Raw genomic sequence first — 20425 nt, forward strand, 5'->3', positions numbered from 1 at the left:
TTCTGATCTCTAGTAGTTCAGAATACATAGACAGCATCTTCTGTGTTTGCCTTATTGTTTCTCATTAAAGACAGAAGAGAAGATGGGGATTTGACTCGGCTCTCATAACAAGGCTCTCATAAAAAATAATTTCAGGACAGATGGGCCTGTTTATAAGATTCAGAGCTTTTCACTTTAAATGCTAACATGGAAGCATCTGTGCCAGCTATGAAACAATGTCAATCTTCACTTACAAATGCTTCATCTTTCAAAAATCATGTATGATATTTATACATCTTTCAGTTGATTTTGTAGAAGTAAGAAGATGAGATCATTAGGCTTGGGTAATAGATAGTTTCTGTAAAATGTTTATTTGTTATAATGGTGTGCGGTTTTGTCCTTTCACCTATTCATTTTTACATTATCTGTAATCAAGGCTCCAAGCCTGACCTGAAGTATCAGGTTGCTTTGGGTACTTGTTTCTTATGTCGTCTATAAATATCAGAAGGGAGCAAATTCCTTATCCTTAAAGCATTTCTAGCCTTCTGTGTAAGTATTCATTGCCTTTTATTTAAACAGTGGAAAGAAGCATGTTGGATTTTCCCCAGCATGTCTCACCTGACAAAGAAGTACGCTTAGCAAGTACAGAAGCTGACAAAAAGCTTTCTAATTTTGATGTGGAGATGAGCATGAGAGAAGACGTGTTTCAGAAGATTATTTATTTGCAGGTAAATCACAATAACATCTGCATAACTTGTGGAAATGTAGATAAAATTCCAGCAGGGAAAAAATTTTCTCTCAAGAAGTTAGTATCCACAGCGCTTTTCAAGATCCCCATCACTGTGTGTGGTTCCCCTGTGTCTGTACCCGTCAAATCTTTCCAGTGGGACACAGTTATACAAAAAAAGCTGTGGTTCCCCAAAAACTTAAGCTAGGTGTGGATATCCTTCTATCTCCATTGCAATAGCTTTGACTTTTGTCTTATCTTCCAATGAGCTGGTACAAGGAAGCTAAACTAGCAGAAGGAAACCCGTCAGGAAAAATAAAATTTATTATTTTCTGCTGGCTAAGCTCCCTGAACTGGTTTGCCCACAGCATTACCAAGGAGGGAGGAAGAAAAGAGGCAATATAGCAATGTATTTAGGTTGGCTTATACTGCTTTTGAATTTGTGTCCAAAATTGTTTTTTATTGAAGTTGTTGAGAATTTTAAATTTTAAAGTTGAGTTTTAAGTTATGAAAGTTAATGAGAACATATAACTGGGAGTGACCTCTGAAATTACCTCTTTTGATCCGCTAATTATAGACAGCTAGATTGTATACTCTTCCTCATATGTTGCTTAAGCCTCAAAATAAAACTAAGCCAAAAGATACTGTTGAACTAGTTTCTATCCCTTTTGTGTTTCTACTTAGTTTCCCTTCTAATTGAGCACTTACATGTATCTTGTATTCTTAATTTGTACTGTTTATTTTGTAGCTCAAACAGGAGGAACATTTGGTTTTGTTCAAATGCATCTAGTGACATTTAGTAATTATTTTCCAAAAGTGTAATTTAAAGATAATGCAAGGAAGCTATCTAATGTGAAAACTAAAATATATGCATTTGTCCATGCTTCAGATGAGAATCTTCCCTTCCAACCCCACCGATTTTTAACCTTCTTGTGATGATGATAGTATATAGGAGCCCTGTTCCTTGGAGTCGTTGTTTATGCTGTTTGCAATATTGATTGGGAACCAGAATAGTATTTGCAGCACCTTATTAAAGTGACTTCCAATACCATTGTCTTCTATTGCTGTGTTTTCTACGGACGTTTTCAAGTGTTCTCCTCTAGCTGCATGTTGTTGTTTATGTGTTTGTGGAGGTATTTAATAGCCCTGTTTTGAGGGCCTTCTGTTTTGTTTTGGCAGATAGTGCCTTATGTTGATTCCCCCCCCCCGCCCCCCGTGCCTTATGTTGATTCCCCCCCCCCCCCGCTCTGTTGCTATTAATTAAATGGTTTGATATGTATTTATTATTTGCTGTGATTTTTCCCACCCTCCAGTATAGTATATACAGATACATTTAGGGCTAATCTGCCATATCTGTGTATCTATCTATTTTTAGTTTACAGGAATTTCTGATAGTAGTTAGTGAAAACTGATTTCTGTAATTCACTAGTATTACTTTATTATAATTTTTTTTTAATCTTTTTCATTTGGTGCTTTCCAACTTAATTTTCATTTGCAGCAATACTTGGCTTTTATAACAGTTACAGTTGTTGCTTAAATCTCTGTTTATTTTTTTTTAGAGATTTTTCTTGGCTTAACTGCAGCATACAAACATGTTTTAGTGTTAGTTTCCCAGAGATGCAACCTCTGAGCATATATCAACTTCATAATAACTATGAAAGTAGTAGCAGTTTTTGCTGTAGAACAAGTGTGAAATTGCCAATAGTGCCAGACTGATCAAATCCTGCTATTTCCAAATCACAAAGTTCTTGTTAATATCTGCTAAATTTCTAATGCCTTCTCCTGTTAGAAACTCTTAGTCAGGTTCCAGGAGCACATTAAAAAAAAAAAAAGGACTTCCACAAACAGAAATATTTTGCTGAAATAATTTTATCAGTTTAAATGAGCCAGTAAAACATTTTGATTAAATCAGGTGTTTCATGGCCTCACTGAGGATTTAATAGTTTAGATATATGAATTCGGGTCCATGATGCTGCATAGGGGCCAAATTAAAATGTGGCGAGGAGAATGAGGGCCCTCTTACTCCCACGTTATTTATAATACAGTCAGTTTACTAAAAGATGAGTAAATCTGCTTGATCTCAGTGACAACCTGAATGTTTTTGCTCCCTTTAATGATGATTAAACTTTTCTAAGTTAACAACTGTGTAGCATTCTTTCTAAATTCTGCTTTATTTAAGAACTGTTGATGGTGGAGGATGTGTGAGGTTTTTGTGTTTAATTAAAAAAAAACCCAAACTGAAAATAATCTAGATTCTTTCTTTTCCCCACACATTAGGGGAAAAAATTCTTGCATAAATTTATGTTGTTGAATATGCTTCAGATCTTATTCTTTAGAAAACTTTTATTTTGGGGTTTGAAACTTGGAATAAAGGTGAATTTGGTAGTGAAACTTATAATTTTGAATTTTATTATTCCTAACATCTGCACGTGTTGGCTAGCAGAGGCATGCTTAAGAATGTTGCCAATCTTATTCACCCACACACCCTCAGGGAACTCAGCCTGATGTAAACAGCTGCTGCAGTTTTTGTTCATTATATTCTAAGTAGGTTTTGTTTCTTATTCTGCTTGAAGATTTCTTCATGGAATAAGGTAGCATGGTTGTCCAAAACAAGTATGAAACGGTATATAAAATCATCAACCTTGACCATTCTAAAACTTGCAGAAAGTTCCAAAATTTCATGTGTGTGGTATATTTGAAATTAGCACTTCTGTTGTGGAAATTGTTTGTCAAAGAAACACAGGATGACATAGACTATCCTGACCAGGGCAAAGTTCGGAGATAACCACGGAGCACCCTTAGTTCCTGTGCCTGTGAGGGTTTATATGCTTGCTTATCCTTTAAGACCTGACAGGTCTTTTTGCATGTGTATCATGCTTACCTTAAGTATGTCTGTGATGCAGATAAACTTCATGAAGGCTAATATTAATACTAGAAGCTATTTAACATTGATTTCTTTTGAAGTGTATGGAGACATGTATAGCCATCAAGAGAATGATGAAGAACACTTAATTTTCTCCACCTTTTTCCCAAAAGAATCTTCCTCTTTCTTAGCTTTAGAAGGAGCCAATATTCACTGGCTTTAAGGGCTTAAAATTAGTGTTTGTGAATTCCCTTCTTCTGCCTAAAATTGTATGTAGGCAAGCTGGCGAGAGGGTTGTTACGACAAGTCAGAGCTAATTCCAACAGCTTCATATTTGAAGATGAACTTAAATAGAATATGTCCTTTTTAACAAGGACTATAAGTTGATACCTTTTTTTAAATGTTCACTTTTAGACGAGGGAAGATACCATAAGAATGTGTACAGCATTATTTTCAATTTAGGACAAAATGGCAAGTTTCTGAATTAAATAGTTATGCTGTAGTTAGTTTGAAGGAAGACCCTCACAGGACTGATCCATGTTCTGTTACAATCAGTATCTTGTCTTTTTATGTTGGTTGCTTTAGGAAATGACCATTCAAGAATCTTCATAGTGGCATAATCAGATATAGAAATACTGTTTCGTTTGTTGTCACTGATTGATATGTTCTGAAAGAGAAGATCTGTATGCTCAGTTTTTATGCCATCTGATAACCTTCAGTGACACATCCAATGTTTTGGGGTTTTTTTAATCCCTCTAAGTTTTAGGGTACAGTATTACCTTATAGCACTGATTTTCTTCAAGTATGCATAAGAAAGCTATCTCTACAGAGAAAGCTTAAGTGCACTGTACTATAAACAAAAAAGGGCTTGGCACTATGACAGCATGTAAATGCGCTGAGATACTTGGTAAAAAAAGTTATTTTAAAACCATGCTACATCAATATAAGAATACTATTGTATAAGGTAACTGTTTTTGGCAAGTCCTTCACACTAAAATCTGGGATGTATGTTTTTTTACTATGGTGGTGTTCTAAAGAACAGCTGTGTTCAGACCCTTCTAATGCTTGGTATGTTTCTTACACCATGTTGTAAATTCAATTATTCTATACTGTCATTTCAGCAAACCTGCGATCTTGAAAATATAAAGCCTGAAACAAAGCGGTATCTGGAGAAATCAGTTCAAGTGGGAAAAAGAAACGGACTCCATCTTCCTAAAGAACTGCAGAATGTAAATACGGACTATTAGTTTATAAAGCAAAGGTGACAAACTGTTGAAGGGATGAAATCATGGTTGTATAGCTGTACTAAGCATATATTTGAACTTTGTACTTTTGGACCTGCTTAATTACTGCTCTAATCTTAACTGTTCTTAGTTCCAGATCCATCCTTCAAACTTCAATCACCTTAAGGTTTTTAAATTAATCTGTTAGACACCCACAGTACTCAGTGGATAGAGGTGGTATGCATCACCTCTCTTAGCCTTCCGGAGTAAAAGCCGCCTATCTGGAAGGGTTTTGTTACATATTCTGATTATACAGAATGCCTAAATTAGATAGATTCCTAGGCAAGAGACCTTTCAAAAATGTTATTTGCGAGTCCAAGCTTCAGAAGTATGTATAATTGCTGAGAATTTTGGCTCCATTAAGGGAGGATTTACTCAAGCATATAAAAGCACTTGTAACTTCTGAAAATCATAAAGTAAAATTGTCAGCATCTGAGATGCTGACATAATTCTCTTTAAATTCTGAGTGATGTTTTATAACAGTCTCGATTTATGGCTCTTGAATAAACTTTACTCTTTGTAGAAAATAATCATTCTTCATCCACATCCTTCAGTTAGTGGGTACAGTTTCCTGTGTGTTTACATTGCTTAAGGACAACTGATGCCTCTAAAGAAATTGAAAATTTGAAATACTTTGTAAGGAGACAATAGTTGAACTATATTTAAGTAAAAACTTGACTAATGATAGTCTCTGCCAAGTTTTTTATTTGGTGTGTATTCTTCTACTGGTAACTACTGTGTTTAAGTGAACTTGACAGTAAGGGGTAGAGACATACTATGAGATATATTAGAAAATATTTCAGATGGGTGAATATCAGGATTTTAAAAAATATTTTGGAATGGTCTTGTCTTCTGTGGGTATTCTCTTCTTTTTGTCATATCTGTACAATTCCAAGGGAGTGTTTTTCAATAGGTTGCATGCATTTTTACTCCCTTAATTCTCATTGATTTTAGTGGCTATTTCTACACTTAAAATTGTAATTTAGGCTTTTCAAATGAAAGAAAATAATTTAATGTTAGCACATAATGCTGTTCAGAGAACATGTTTGTGTTCAGTCCCTTCTCCGTTGAGAACACATTTGAAAAGTTGTCGGAGCGATAGCCCCAACCCCGGATTCCTTGGGAACAATATAGCTCAGGACCAAAAGAAAGATAAAAGGGAGGCTGAGGGAGAGTGAAGTATGACGCTACCTGAAGTGTATTACTTGCTCAATGCTGGTTTTCACTGTCGGCTAGTAGATACCCTAGCTGGAAAAAGTGAAATACTATTCATAAGGGAGATAGTAATTGCCAAGTTTGATTTTCATTTTTCCACTAAGTTCAGTTTATACCCGATACAGGAAATAAAGATGATGAAGAAAAAATTGAGTGAGCTCTGTATAGACTTCAACAAAAACCTGAATGAGGAAAGCACATTTCTTGTATTTTCTAAGGAAGAACTTGGTAAGTAGTATGCTTGCTCGTACCATTTTTTTGAACTTCCAGTTTTACTGGAGTAATCGTTTTTTGCCCAGTGAACGATGGTTGGAAAACAGTCAGAATTTCACTTGATCTAATCTTTTCTGTTTCCTTTTTAGTCCTTCCCCAAAGTCACTTTAGAATTACCTTTTGCAGGTGTTTATGATCTCTTCATAGATTTGTGCTTCCTGAGGTGTTTGCCTTGCATCAAGTTAGCACGTGTGTCCTACTTTTTTTTTCATAACTTTACTCTTCTCTGCTTCTTTTCTCAGTTCTCCACCATTAGGCAATCCCATGTGCATTATATCCATTGCTGGAAATAATCCATTATTGGAAAAACTTTTCTGTCTCTCAATATATTTTAGCTACTTCAATCATTTAAACTGATGTAGAGATTTCATGTGACAGAGAATTTGGGGATTCATCATCTGAAGGGCATGGCATAAAATGTGCCTTAATAACACCAGAGATTTTTTTAATGTCATATTCAGTTTTTATCTGGTAGCCTTACATATATTTCTCTTTTGTTCACAAGTGTTACCAATTTTTATTTTGCTTGGTGGTGATTTGAAAAAGTTTTAGCAAATAGTTGTAAAAAGAGGAGTTATATTTCCATGGAGATTTCTGATGTCAAATTAGATTGCAGCAAAACAAATGCAACAATCTCACAAGAAGAAAGGGGAGTAGGTAGTTCTGGTAAACATAGTTTATTAAATTGTGTTCTATAGAAGGCATTCCTGATGACTTTATTAAGAGTTTAGAGAAGACCGTGGAAGACAAATATAAAATTACTTTGAAATATCCCCACTATTTTCCTGTCATGAAGAAATGCTGCATTTCGGAAACCAGGAGAAAAATGGAATCTGCCTTTAACTCAAGATGCAAAGAGGTATGTTGTAAGGGTAATGACAGAGTTGAAAAATGGAGCTAGACATTCAAATGTTAGATTTGAGTTCTGTATGTTGTCTAGTACTATGAAATCAAAACTTATCAGTGTGATCTTTAACAGTTCCTTGCTCCAGTTTATTCTCATGTCTAAAGACCTTAGAAGTTGACGATCCGCCTGTGTGTGTACGTATCTTAAAGTTTCAGTGGTGCTGTAAATAGAAGTAAGATTTTGATCTTTTGCCAAATTTCCCTACAGTGTTCTGCAGCTGCTTACTGGCACTTTCCTCCCAGAGAAGGATTTCTGATTGTAGCTTCTGTAGTACTTTGGGATTTTTCAGAATGAGAGGGGTTATTTAAGCACACATTTTAATTATGAAATACAGGTGATGAAATGTGAAATTAACACATTACATATTGATGAAAATTTTAACTAGATGTTAAAAACATTCTAATTTTTATAAAAGATTCATTTAATTACCTGAAAAATAGCTGGAAACATGCCTTATAAAAAGAAGAAATAATTTCACAAATAATTCGTTTGATATTGATGAGACCAGGCACCTAGACAGGTACAAAAATAATGAAAAGGATAGAAAGGATAGAAGTGTCATTCAGGCAGTTGTACCAACCATTCATTAGAGAAAAATGGCAGAGTTGAGCTTTTGTACTTGAAGTGCTGGGAAACGTGAAGAGTACAAGATAAGATAAAATGGCACCAAGAACTGAACACTGCAAGTCAGCACACTTAAAGGGATTTGCTGCTACAATTGTGGGACAGTCTTCGAACCCAGTGCTCGGAAAAAAGGTTTTTCCCTGAGAAACCTCACTTTTCCAGAACTGAAGGTTAATACAGTTACATTTTCAGCTTCTCAAGGATCCTCTACCACATTTAGGTCAGGGCCTGGGTTTTTTGTGTTTCAGATCTTTTTCTCTGACTGCTATTGTCAGGGTGGCAAAAGAGGGAAACTAGCAAACAAGCTTTGAATGTTGGCACCATAGCTTTTGCAGTCTGTCTTCACACTAACAAGTAATTAAGCCTGCTGTCACCCATTTCCCTGCTATCTTTCACATTTAAATGATTGATAAAGGAACAGTCAAAGATTTGTTATTATCCTAAAAGGAAATTATGTATCTTTTGAATAATTAAAACAGATAAATTATAATAGGGAGAGTAATGACTCAGATTGCAGGTAGCTAGTTTTCTAGTCAATCAAATGCTGTGACAAAAAAATTACAAGAATCTGGCTGAACTTACATTATTCTGTGTTTACATCTTAGAGTTTCATTTTAAATGTTTGCTGTTTCTTATGATTGCAGATATTATTTAGATAATTGTTTCTTTAGATAATTGTTTTAATAATATGTGTTTTCTGGTTTCACTTTACAAACTTGCCTCCTTTCTTTTTTAGGAGAACACAAAAATTCTTCAGCAATTGCTTCCACTAAGGGCAAAAGTAGCAGAGCTTCTTGGTTATAATACACATGCCAACTTTGTCCTGGAAGTAAACACTGCGAAGAGCACAGATAATGTAACAGCCTTCTTAGGTTTGTTTTTATTTATAAACAATGCCTTTATATTTGGTGTGGCAACATAACTCCTCAGCCAACATGAATTTAAATATGTAATTGGGTCACAGTGTCCATCATGTTTAGATAGAAAAGGAACTCTCTGTTGTCTCTGTTCTGGCATAATTTTTTTTAGACCATAGCTGTACAAATGCAATTGCTCCAAAACAGGGAAGTACAAGACAAAAATCTGAAAATAACTGTTTTGTGACAGCCAGTATAGGTAAGCGGTTATGTCCTTCTCTGCCCCAAAATGCAGTTATCCTAATTTAGAACCTGAATAACATGTGCAGCCTAAGCAATTTTATCAGTTCAAGAGGCTGTGTCACAGCTGCAGCTTTTCATTCCCTTAGGTTAGCTGCAATTTTTTGTGTGTCTGTAGCCTTAGCATCTGATACAACACATTAAGTGTAACGAAAGATTACTGTATGTGATGATGTAACTTCCGTGAGCTGAATTAAAAAATTTAATCTGGAATGATAGATTACATCTGGAATTCAAAAGCCCTCAAATGCAATTTGATCTGAAAACAGACGTATCCTGAAAATTTTAAACTGAGCAGTTTTACGAATTTATAGTCAACCTGTTGACCTCAGTGGGCCCATTCTTGTGCATAGAGCTAACATCTACTTTCTGCAATTATGTAGTTCCACAGAATAGTATGTGTTCCTTTATTAATGTGTCCTAACACCACTTATACAATATATCAATATATAATCCTAAATAACCCCCCCAAGATAATTTAGTACAGCAATAAAGTCTGTTTGGTGGTGTTTTGTGTTTATACATCAATAAAGAGGTTCAAATGAGCCTCTTCACCTGTCATTCTGTCGCATTTCTCCTGTTATGGTGTGAGCTCAGCTCCATATTTAGCAATACCAGTTATCCATCTACTTGTCAATGAACTTACAGCTTAATTTTATTTTATAATTAAGTGTTAGAATTACCTGATGTTTTATGTGTACTTAAAGTAGTTTGGACTCTTCTATCCATTAGATTTTGTAATTCTAAATGGGCTTATATAATACTGTGTTTCTTCATTGTTTTGAAGCTGACACACCTCATAATTTAACAGTTATTGCTGTGACTCTAACTTATTACAGTGTGAGATCATATACTTTTTTATTCGTAAATATCATGTTTTATGGTAATTTTCATAGAGGGAGAATGTTCATCAAATTAATTGTCAGCTTTAATTTAGCTCTTTTGATATATCCTCAGTGACAACCATGACAGTATGATTTCCTCTGCTTTGTTCATATGTATTCATGTTTAAAATCAATGTTCATAAGCTGATCTTATGGCTAGGAAGAAAAGCATTCTGTCCTATTCTGAATTTAGCACAATAAGTGCTGCAAACAGTATTTCAGTCATATAAATGCATACAGTGCCTTACAGCCTACCTAGAAACAGGAGTGGCAATTCCTGAATGTTACACTCTAGATACCAATAGTGAACATTAACCTGAATCCTTAAGGAAGGAAAAAGTGTCTGGTAGTCCGGAAATACAAGAGAATAAGTACAGTATGTACTTTATGGGAGTTTCAGTAAGCTTAACTATTTTATATTCAATATATTGGATTCCTAGTGTATGACCCTTTCTTGTCCAAGAAAAGTTATATTGGAAAAAATTGGGATCATAGAGATTAATATCCAGTAGCTTTGGTAGTCTAGAAGCTAGCCATCGTATAGGCAAGAACTCTGTAGTCTCTTGTTCTTTTATAGGACTTTAGCTAGAAGGAGGTTATAGTCAGTTTCGAAAAGTCTTGGAAGAAAAAGTAGTGTTTGAATTTTGTGTTGCAATTCCAGTAACTAATGGTAGTTGTAATCTTCAGCTGTTTCTGCAGAAACGCATCAAGAGAACTGAGATTACATGAGGTAAAATCAAAGGCTTCAAGCAAAAGTGTCTAGTGTTACTTTCCATTTCAGATGTCTCTGAAATACCAAAATCCTTCACAGTACTGCTAGGCATATGTGAACTGCTGTATTATTTATAGCATGCCTGCAATTAAAACTTATTAGTTTGCTTGCTGTTAGTCAACAAATGGAAAACTCTAGCATCCACTCTTGGGGCATGTGCTTAAAGTTATGAGTGCATTTTATAGGAATACACATTATAGTAAGGAACACAGAAGTTGACTCCAAGGCAACCTTTGTTTCAGATGATTTGAGTAAGAAGTTAAAGCCATTGGTTGACGAAGAAAGAGAATTCATTCTATATTTGAAGAAAATGGAGTGTAAAGAAAGAAACTTTGATTATGATGGAAGAATCAATGCATGGGATCTTCATTATTATATGAACAAAACAGAAGAGCTGAAGTACTCCATAGATCAAGAAAAGCTCAAGGAATACTTCCCAATTGAGGCTGTTACAGAAGGCTTACTGAATATTTACCAGAAGCTGCTGGGACTTGTATTTGAGCGAGTAGAAAGTGCTCATGTTTGGCACGATAGCGTTACTCTTTATACAGTAAAGGATAATTCAACAGGAGAAATGTTAGGGCAGTTCTATTTGGACCTTTACCCCAGGTAATTATGACTTAATGTTTTACTTATGTGTTTAAAATGGAATTGGTCTTAATGGGTTGCTGGTGTGGTTGAAATTAAATGCATTTGGAAGTAAATATTTGTGCCACTGACAAGACTATTACTGTGTTCATTAAGTTGTCCTCTGGACTGTTTTCAGATTGTTTACACTTTTTCTTTTTTTGCAGTACTACTGTGTTTCTTGCTTATATTCACTTTATGAAGCATTACTACTTTGTTAATTTTCTCTAGTATTGCTGTCTAGTCAGTTGTCCGTAATTTTTTGCCTCTATGAACTTTTCTCCTTCCTAACTGTAATACTGTGTTTTACTTTTCATTTATGTTGAACTGTTACTCCAGCCTGTTCAGACCAATTATATTCCTATTTGCGAAGTGTTCCTAGACTCTCCCAGTTCCTCTTTACACTTATATGTGTGTTTTGTACCATTCAGATTGCTAAAAGGAAATATCAAATAGATCAGGGCCAAGAATAGATTTCTGTTGAGCACACCTTGAAATGTACTTCCAGGTTGATCTCTGTAGCTCTCCAGCTCTCTTGGTAGCTATTTACAGCATCATCTGTGTTCTGTCAGAGATTAGGAGACTAGACCGATTTGACAGGATTTATTCTTAGCTAGTCTTTTTTGACTGTTTCTCACTGTTGTTTGGGGTTTTTCTTTAATTATTCTATAGCAATTTATAAATTGGCTGATACCCCTTTTTAATATAAATTGATTTAAGGCTTCTCTGGTTTAGGAAAATTATCTTAATCAATACAATAGTAGATAACATGTGCCTATCTTAAAAAGAACAATTTATCTCCTTCACCTGTTTGCCTGTTCCTCCCTTTCTGCATATGATGTGAATTGCTGAAGCTATTTGTTAGCAAGACTCTTCTGACTTAACTATCCAGTTAACTACTCATGTTTAGGGCAAAAAATTTCAAAATAATTTTTCTTTAAACTTTTGGATCACACTGAAAATGCAGTAAACTGTATTCTTTTGTCTCCTGTAATGAAAGAAAAAATGCTGCTTCAGAGGACAGACCTTAGTCCTTCCTGTTGCAGTAGCAGTTTAAAATAGAATTGACATCTAAAGTGTATATATACTTTCAGTATTTGAGTAAAAATCAGATTCTTGTTAATGCTGTTGTGAATCTTAAACTGATGCAATTTAAGTACTGGGTTTTTTTTTTCCCGTGTGCTCTTAACAGGATCTTAAACTTAGTGAGTCTTAGAAGTCATGAAAAGATGTAATTTCTTTGTGTAAAGCTTTAAAGAGACATGGACTGATTGTCCCTGTTCTTGAATAGGCTTTGCCATTCTGGTGAGCAGGCTTGTGGTTTGAAGATAGTGTCTGATATATTTTCTTACACAGAGAGGGAAAGTATGGGCATGCAGCGTGCTTTGGTCTCCAGCCCGGCTGTCTTCTCTCTGATGGCAGCAGAATGATGTCTGTAGCTGCTCTGGTAACCAACTTCACAGAACCAGCATCAGATTGCCCATCATTGCTGCGACATGATGAAGTAAAGACTTACTTCCATGAATTTGGTCATGTAATGCATCAGATATGTGCACAGGTTAGTGATGTTTCAATTCCAGTGTAAGACTTAATTCTTTCACCACTGTCTCAAAGCAAGGTATAAGTCTATTTTGATGTTTTCTAATTTTAGTAAAGTACATATACAGTTTCTTGGTTATTTTTCAAAGTGGCAGGTAGAGGGTTTGGGGTTTTTAATTTTTAAATAAAACTACAGCAATTAATACACCTTCTTATGAAAAACATTTTCATAGGAACATATACTCTTGCATTTGCACCATGTAGGTAACTTGACGAGTGAATAGATCCATGTGTAAGGTAAAGAAGGTGCTCACTGATGGCTTCTGTTACAGCTGTCAGAGGACGTTGTATTACTTCTAGTAGCATGCCAGAGATTAGAAGTAAAAAAAGGTTGCTGTACCTAGGAATGCAAATTATTTGTGAAACCAGATTACCTCCAGCATTTTTGCATTTAATACTCCTGAGAGCTATCACTCTTGACATCAAAAGCATAAAACAGGTCTTGCATGAGCTATTGTCTTTTCTGCTCTCCTATCTGACAGTCAGGGTTCTCACAGTGACCAGAAAGAACTGAAGCTAGTCTGCAGATTTTGCATCAAGCTGTCAATAAAGTTGTAAAATTGCTGGTTTTATTTCTACTTGTATGTAAAATTGATTCTGCCAGGTGATAAATTTATTGTTGGCCTAATTAAAATTTTATGTTTCATAGACAGACAAGTCTCAACATTCATTCACAAAAAATTTGCATCATTATATACAAATCCAGACTTTGTGTAGCACTGCTTTCATCTTCTTTATAAACAAGTACCAAATAATAAAATCAGAAATATGACACACATTAGATTTAAATTCTTGGCTTTAATCCTAGAGACTAGGACTGCAGAATAAAGAAACAAAGTGATAGAAATCCATATATTAAATCCAGAATTAAACAAATGACGTTCAAGCAAACTTCAGAACAAGTAGCTAGACTTGCTTAGATATTTTTGCATCATGTTGACGGTAAAATACAATGATTATTTGATCATGTCCACCCTAAGACTGGTGTTTCTGAGCTCAAAAATTGAGAAATAAAACCTGTTCTTTCTTTTAAACTACCTAGAAGGTGTTTATACATGTGGCATATTCAGCATTCGTACAAAATTGACCGAAACATTTTGATAACCAATGAGGATGTGCCCAGGTGCTGCAGAGTCACTTCTGGGCAGCCCAAGCCAACAATTCCAATGCATCTATAGTTCACTTGCTGTGGAATTGCGCACAGGTTTGCACACGACACCAAGTTGGGCAGGTGTGTTGATCTGCTTGAGGGTCGGAAGGCTCTGCAGAGGGATCTCGACAGGCTGGATCGATGGGCCCAGGCCAATTGGATGAGGTTCAACAAAGCCAAGCACCAAGTTCTAGACAACAACCCCATGCAACACTACAGGCTTGGGGATGAGTGGCTGGAAAGCTGCCTGGCAGAAAAGGACCTGGGGGTGTTGGTCGACAGCCGGCTGAATATGAGCCAGCAGTGTGCCCAGGTGGCCAAGAAGGCCAACGGCATCCTGGCTTATACCAGAAATAGTGTGGCCAGCAGGACTAGGGAAGTGATTGCGCCCCTGTACTTGGCACTGGTGAGGCTGCACCTCGAATCCTGTGTTCAGTTTTGGGCCCCTCACTACAAGAGAGACATTGAGGTGCTGGAGCGTGTCCAGAGAAGGGCAATGAAGCTGGTGAGGGGTCTGGAGCACAAGTCTTATGAGGAGCGGCTGAGGGAACTGGGGTTGTTCAGTCTGCAGAAGAGGAGGCTGAGGGGAGACCTCATCGCTCTCTACAACTACCTGAAAGGGGGTTGCAGAGAGGTGGGTGTTGGTCTCTTCTCCCAAGTGAGTAGCGACAGGACAAGAGGAAATGGCCTCAAGTTGCGCCAGGGAAGGTTTAGACTGGATATTAGGAAAAATTCCTTTACTGGGAGCGTGGTGAGACACTGGAATAAGCTGCGCAGGGAGGTGGTGGAGTCACCCTCACTGGAGGTGTTCAAGGAACATGTGGACGAGGCATTGTGGGACATGGTTTAGTGGGCATGGTGGTGTTGGGTTGATGGTTGGACTTGATTTTACAGGTCTTTTCCAATCGTAATGATTCTGCGAGGCCTGCTTTCCAGTTGTCTCTCGCACTGCTGAGATGGTTTCTGTGTGCATAGCTACCATGCTTACTGCTGTTTTTTTCTATGTAAATTGTTACTTGCACACCTGCAAATAACTTGCTAGTCCCACATAAGAACATCCTGCCCTTTGGGATTTGTGTGTGCAAAGCACTATCTTGTTTCATATGATGATTTGTCTAAGTATATTAAAACTTGACGTTTAAAAGGTATGCAGGGATTGGACCGGGTGGGAATCTGTGAGCTGCTGGTAAAGGTCAGCTTTTGGAGCCTGATACCCCTTGTTAAGGTACTGGGGGTCTGCTGGAAAGTGAGATATCAGGGCAGGGGGGGAATCTGTTTATGCTGTTAGGGAAGAGAGCTATTGAAGTACCTTGAACCAAATGTCTTAGTATTTTTTGTTAGCATGTTGCACTCATGTATGGGTAAATGAGGATATCTGGAGGCCAACAAACTCTTGCACTCCTCTTGCCTTTTGCTCTAGCCACTTCTATTACCTTTTCTTCTCAGCTGATGCTTCCTCACTTTTCTTCATAGCTGCTATTCAGCAAGTACAGTAGGAAGGGCCAGCCTGTTACAGCTATGGATTTAAGTAACCCACAAGTGTCAATGAGGGCAAATGTTTTTCTCCTTTTCTGCTGTTCCTCTGAAGACATGAGGGGAAGATCTACGCATGTGACACAGACGTCAGTTCAATGTTATGTCCTATATTATACATGCTTTCTTTTGGTAACCCTGCAAGAAAGTAAGTTCAAAAGCCAGTACTGCTGTGGTCATCTATTCCCTGATGGAGGATGGAACCTAAGAATATCTACAGCTCTTAGGGCATTTTGGAAACAGAGACTTCTCTTTTTCTTTTAGCACTTGAAATGTTTTGTTAGAATGTTGCTGAGAACAGAAGAACAGTGAAAATGCGTTGGCAAGAGAAGGTACACTTATTACAGGACAAGTGTGGCGTGAGAGCAAATAATTTCTGTCTGCATTTGAACAACTGTCTTTCAAAAGTGACTGTTTCTTTTTAGAAATATTTTCCATTTGGAATATATTTTAATGAAGATCTTTAACTGTACAAAACTTTTATTCAAAATTAGTATCTGGGAGGGCTTTTTAAACATGAAGTGATTGACAATAATAAAGTAAAAAATAAAAAGCTCTAATATGCTTGGCTTTCAGAAAGAAGATTCTTCTATCAGTGATTGAATGTCAGATTTGGAGACCTTTCATGGATAAAGTTGCTAGGGTTCATTTATTTCAGGCCATGTGTTACTGGCTCAAAAAATTGTGCTATATGTTAACCATATGCCATATGAATGAATATAGTTAGGACAAAGCTTAATAGCATAAGTTGTTCAAATAAAATCTTTGAATTGGTGCGGTAGACTGTAATACAGTAAACTACTTCATAAGTGTATAAATGGAGTTTATTATTTTACTTTGGGGTAATATAACAAAATTTTATAACCATTTACAAATTATATCATTGTCATAAGACACCATGGAAACATTTGTATTGCTGTCATAACCTAAAAGGTAAAAATCAATAATATTAAGAAAACTGAGGTACTGTTTCACTCCAGTAGAAAATGCAGTAAATAAGGACTGAGTAATCTATTTTGTTGCTTGGTAATAGTCTTATGTTTGAAATTTTGCCCTCCTTTCTTTAAAATTAATTTTTAAATTATTATTATTGACCTGTTCAAATGACTCCTTTTACTGTGATTAACACTGAAATTCTGGCATGTGAAAGTTTATATTCTGCTAGAAATCCTGGCTTCTATTTTCATTTAATACAATGGCTTTTCCTTTTAGACTGATTTTGCTAGGTTTAGTGGAACTAATGTGGAAACAGACTTTGTAGAGGTACCTTCACAAATGTTTGAGAACTGGGTGTGGGAAAAAGAACCACTACAGCAAATGTCAAGACATTATAAAGATGAGAGCCATGTTGGAGACACTATCCTTGAGAAACTTTCTGCCTCTAGACTGGCTAATACAGGTATCTCTCTGCCCTCTCTCTCCACAGTATACGTATAAAAATATATAATTTTAAAAATTGGTGGGAAACATTAAAGACAAACATAACAAGCCCATTACATTTCTTCTGTGTGTACACTTATCACTGTCTTTCTGGGTTTATTTGCATGGGTACTGCCATTAATAAAGTCTATGATGACAGATGCCACTGTTTGCAGGAACAGTAGCAGCTCTGATTTTCCAGACCACCCACAGGACTAAAATACCTTTGCATTCCTCTCCATGTGACTTTTTTACCTACCAACTTTACTCATTTAAAATCAGGGGCAGGGGGGAAGGTTGTGGGTTTTCTATTGTTTGGTTTGTTCTATTTTTTTTGCCCTGGTAGCCCAGGGCAGGCACTGTGCATGAATCTGGTATCAGATTTTCTACATGTATTTGCACATAACATTTGACAGACATGAAAGGTGTTTGCAAATTTACTGAGCATACATAGCACATCCCAGACAGAAGCGGTGCAGCCCTGCATTGCTCGAACAGCCTCTTAACTTCTCAATCCAGGACCTTAAGTCCATGTTCTCTACTTTCCCAGCAGATATACTGCGTTCCCAAACTAAGGTCCCAATTCTCTTCTCCTTCCACGTCTTGTACCACCTTACATGTATCTCTAAACCAAGATTGTAATCTCATGTCATTACCTATCATCTCATTGTTATTCTGTCACTGTCACCCCTCTGTCCCTGTAATCAGGACCCCCCCAATATCATAGTCTTACCCATTTATGGTACGATTTTTCATTAAGACACTGCTGTTTATTTCATACTGCTTCCCTATCCTGAACAAGAAGTCTTTGTCTTTCTGGCTTGTACAGGCACCGTAGCTACATAAGCATTTTGTCTGAATAAAGGTTCATGTCTTGTAGCTTCTTCAAAAAAGCCTACAGCAGCTGCAGCGGCAGTTCTTGCTGTTCTTTTGAAGTGTCTTAGGGTTGATATACTTAACTACTATCTGTGCAAGCCCTGAATGAAATGGTATACTGGAAGTGAAGACAGCTGAAAACAAACTTTAAATACTGAAATTTGCTTTTAAAATATCTGCTTTATTTTGATTTTGATCTGTGAGGAAAAGTAAGTCAGGATGCATGTGACTGAAAGGTGCTAAAGAAACTCCAGCTACTTTGATGCTAGTTAATTAAATGTTCTTACCCAATTAGGCCTTTTAACTCTCCGTCAGATTGTTTTGAGCAAAGTTGACCAGGCACTGCATACCAAGCCATCTGTTGACCCAGCAGACGAATATGCTAAATACTGTATGGAGATTCTAGGAATTCCTGCCACCCCAGGTATGTCAGTATGAACCTTTTATACAGATGTCCAAATGGTTTGATTAAACATGCCTTTCTTTCGCAATAATGCTTGGCATACAGAAAAACCTCAGTTGTTGTCTGTAAAATAATCTACTTTATGAAGCTGAAATAATTACTTTGAAACTTGAGGTGACTTTAATGATCTCTTGTGAAGGAACATTAGGGTGAATATAAAACTTAATCTTTTGCAGGTTATATTTTAGAGTGACGTGATGTGAATACTACTTTAGATGTTCTGTGACATCCGTGTTGGATGTGCAGCTAGCCTAAAATGGGGAATTGAGTTTCCTTTGTAGTCAACAGAATATGGCCAATACTTTGAGGCATACTCAGACCCTTTATGTTACAAGTTCACAGAATCACTAAGGTTGGAAAAGACCTGTAAGATCATAAAGTCCAACCATCAAAGTTCCAAAGTAAAATAAAAAAATAAAAATTCATTCCTAATTTATTCTTAAAGTTGAAGTACTGTATACATCAAAGAAATAACTGCATTTGGTTTAAATAAATTAATGTTAATCTACTTTTCAAGGAACAAACATGCCAGCTACTTTTGGACATCTGGCTGGTGGTTATGATGGTCAGTACTATGGATATCTGTGGAGTGAAGTGTTTTCCATGGACATTTTTTATAGCTGCTTTAAGCAAGAAGGAATAATGAATCCAAAGGTAGGTGATGAATACTTTTTACTAAAGACTTTTGTTGCACTTTGTCTCTGAAACCACATTTCTTGCAATCATGATCCATAGGTGTAACATCTCAAGTACTTCTTCTTTACCTGTCAAGTTCAGATCAACCAAAAAAAAATTGTATAAATAACTTAATTACTTTAGAAAATCATCTTAAAATTTCCAAGAGCACTTGGATTTTAATACAGTTCTTACATAGTCATGTATTTAATATTATATTATGACACTTTTCAGGCATTGTGTCGCATTGACTAACGCCTTCATCTTTAATTTTCTTTTTATGAAAAAGCATATTCCTCCATTGCAAGAGTGGATGCATATTCTTCTGCTGTGAAAGCTGTATGATAATGGTGCTCTATTTCCATTAACAATACCTCAAGTGTGTGGTACTTTTATGTAGTTATTATTTAGAAAACTGAATTTATTTTGAGCTTTCTCTTTCAGAGCACAGCATAACTGACAAATTTTTTCCTCTAGTTTTTCTCACAAGTGGCTTTTGAGGTTCAAATCACTGACAGAGTCTAGATGTACAGGGCTTTTTTTCCCTTGTGTAATTCTCCAGCCTCTTCTGCCTCCAGCAGAAAGATAGTTAGTGATGTGGCTAGTAGTCCTGCCAATTCTGGCAACCTTTTTTATTTTTCAGATATTATAGTATTACACCTGCGAGTTGAGATGCTGCAATTCTATCATGGGAGAGACCTTTTGGTTTTCCTGATCCTCTTATCTGTCTTCTGGATTCAGCAGCCAGCACTAGTTCTTCCTTTCAGTAAATGTATACAAGAGAGAAGTAAAGGAGAGAGTAGAAAGTACTTGAGTTTCCTGCTCCTCTCCTGTAATTTGCCTTCATTCTTCCCTTTCTTCATCCCAGCAAACAGAACTTCTAGAACTGTCCCTCCCTCTGGAGGATGGAGAAAGTAAACAAGATTAGACTTTGACCTTGACAAAGAGAGGAGTCCAAAGGGATCTCCTACCCCTACCCGTCTCAGGGTAGGGGCTGGAAAACTGAGGCAGTGGTTAAACCAGTAAAATCCAAAAAGGGTTTTATGAAGAAAAGCAGCAAACTGAATAGTTTGAAAGGAGAGGTGACAAAAGGTTTGGAAGTCAAGATTGATTTTGATGTGCTAGGGATTCATGACAGGTACATGTAAGAATAAGCATACGTGCTTATTCAGTGAGAATATTGTCACTCGTAAATAAGAGCAGGAGAGAATAAATGACAAGTTAAATGAGAGAATGAAATAACTTTTTAATAATATGCTGTTCATATGGATCTTAAAAATGGCATTTGCGGAAGGGTCAGTCTTGTTGGGTTTTTTAAACTGTTAGCAGTTGGGAGAGATGGATAAGGGTGCTGGTGCCAGACTTGTGGGACTTTGTGTCAGTTCTCTGTTCTGACACG

General features: G+C 36.5%; 1 protein-coding gene across 2 annotated transcripts in view; it reads left to right on the forward strand.

Moving 5' to 3' along the window:
- Positions 1–20425, forward strand: part of NLN (neurolysin) — a 38259-nt gene that overhangs the window by 15342 nt on the left and 2492 nt on the right. For both annotated transcript variants that reach the window (XM_059833508.1, XM_059833507.1), the window contains exons 3-12: positions 559–707; positions 4691–4798; positions 6193–6295; positions 7039–7199; positions 8608–8743; positions 10927–11293; positions 12668–12869; positions 16806–16992; positions 18184–18312; positions 18869–19005. In XM_059833508.1, coding sequence (XP_059689491.1) covers positions 559–707; positions 4691–4798; positions 6193–6295; positions 7039–7199; positions 8608–8743; positions 10927–11293; positions 12668–12869; positions 16806–16992; positions 18184–18312; positions 18869–19005 — 1679 coding nt within the window. The remainder of the gene's footprint in view (positions 1–558; positions 708–4690; positions 4799–6192; positions 6296–7038; positions 7200–8607; positions 8744–10926; positions 11294–12667; positions 12870–16805; positions 16993–18183; positions 18313–18868; positions 19006–20425) is intronic.

Source organism: Gavia stellata, chromosome Z, assembly GCF_030936135.1.
Source record: "Gavia stellata isolate bGavSte3 chromosome Z, bGavSte3.hap2, whole genome shotgun sequence".
NCBI classification, from domain to species: domain Eukaryota; kingdom Metazoa; phylum Chordata; class Aves; order Gaviiformes; family Gaviidae; genus Gavia; species Gavia stellata.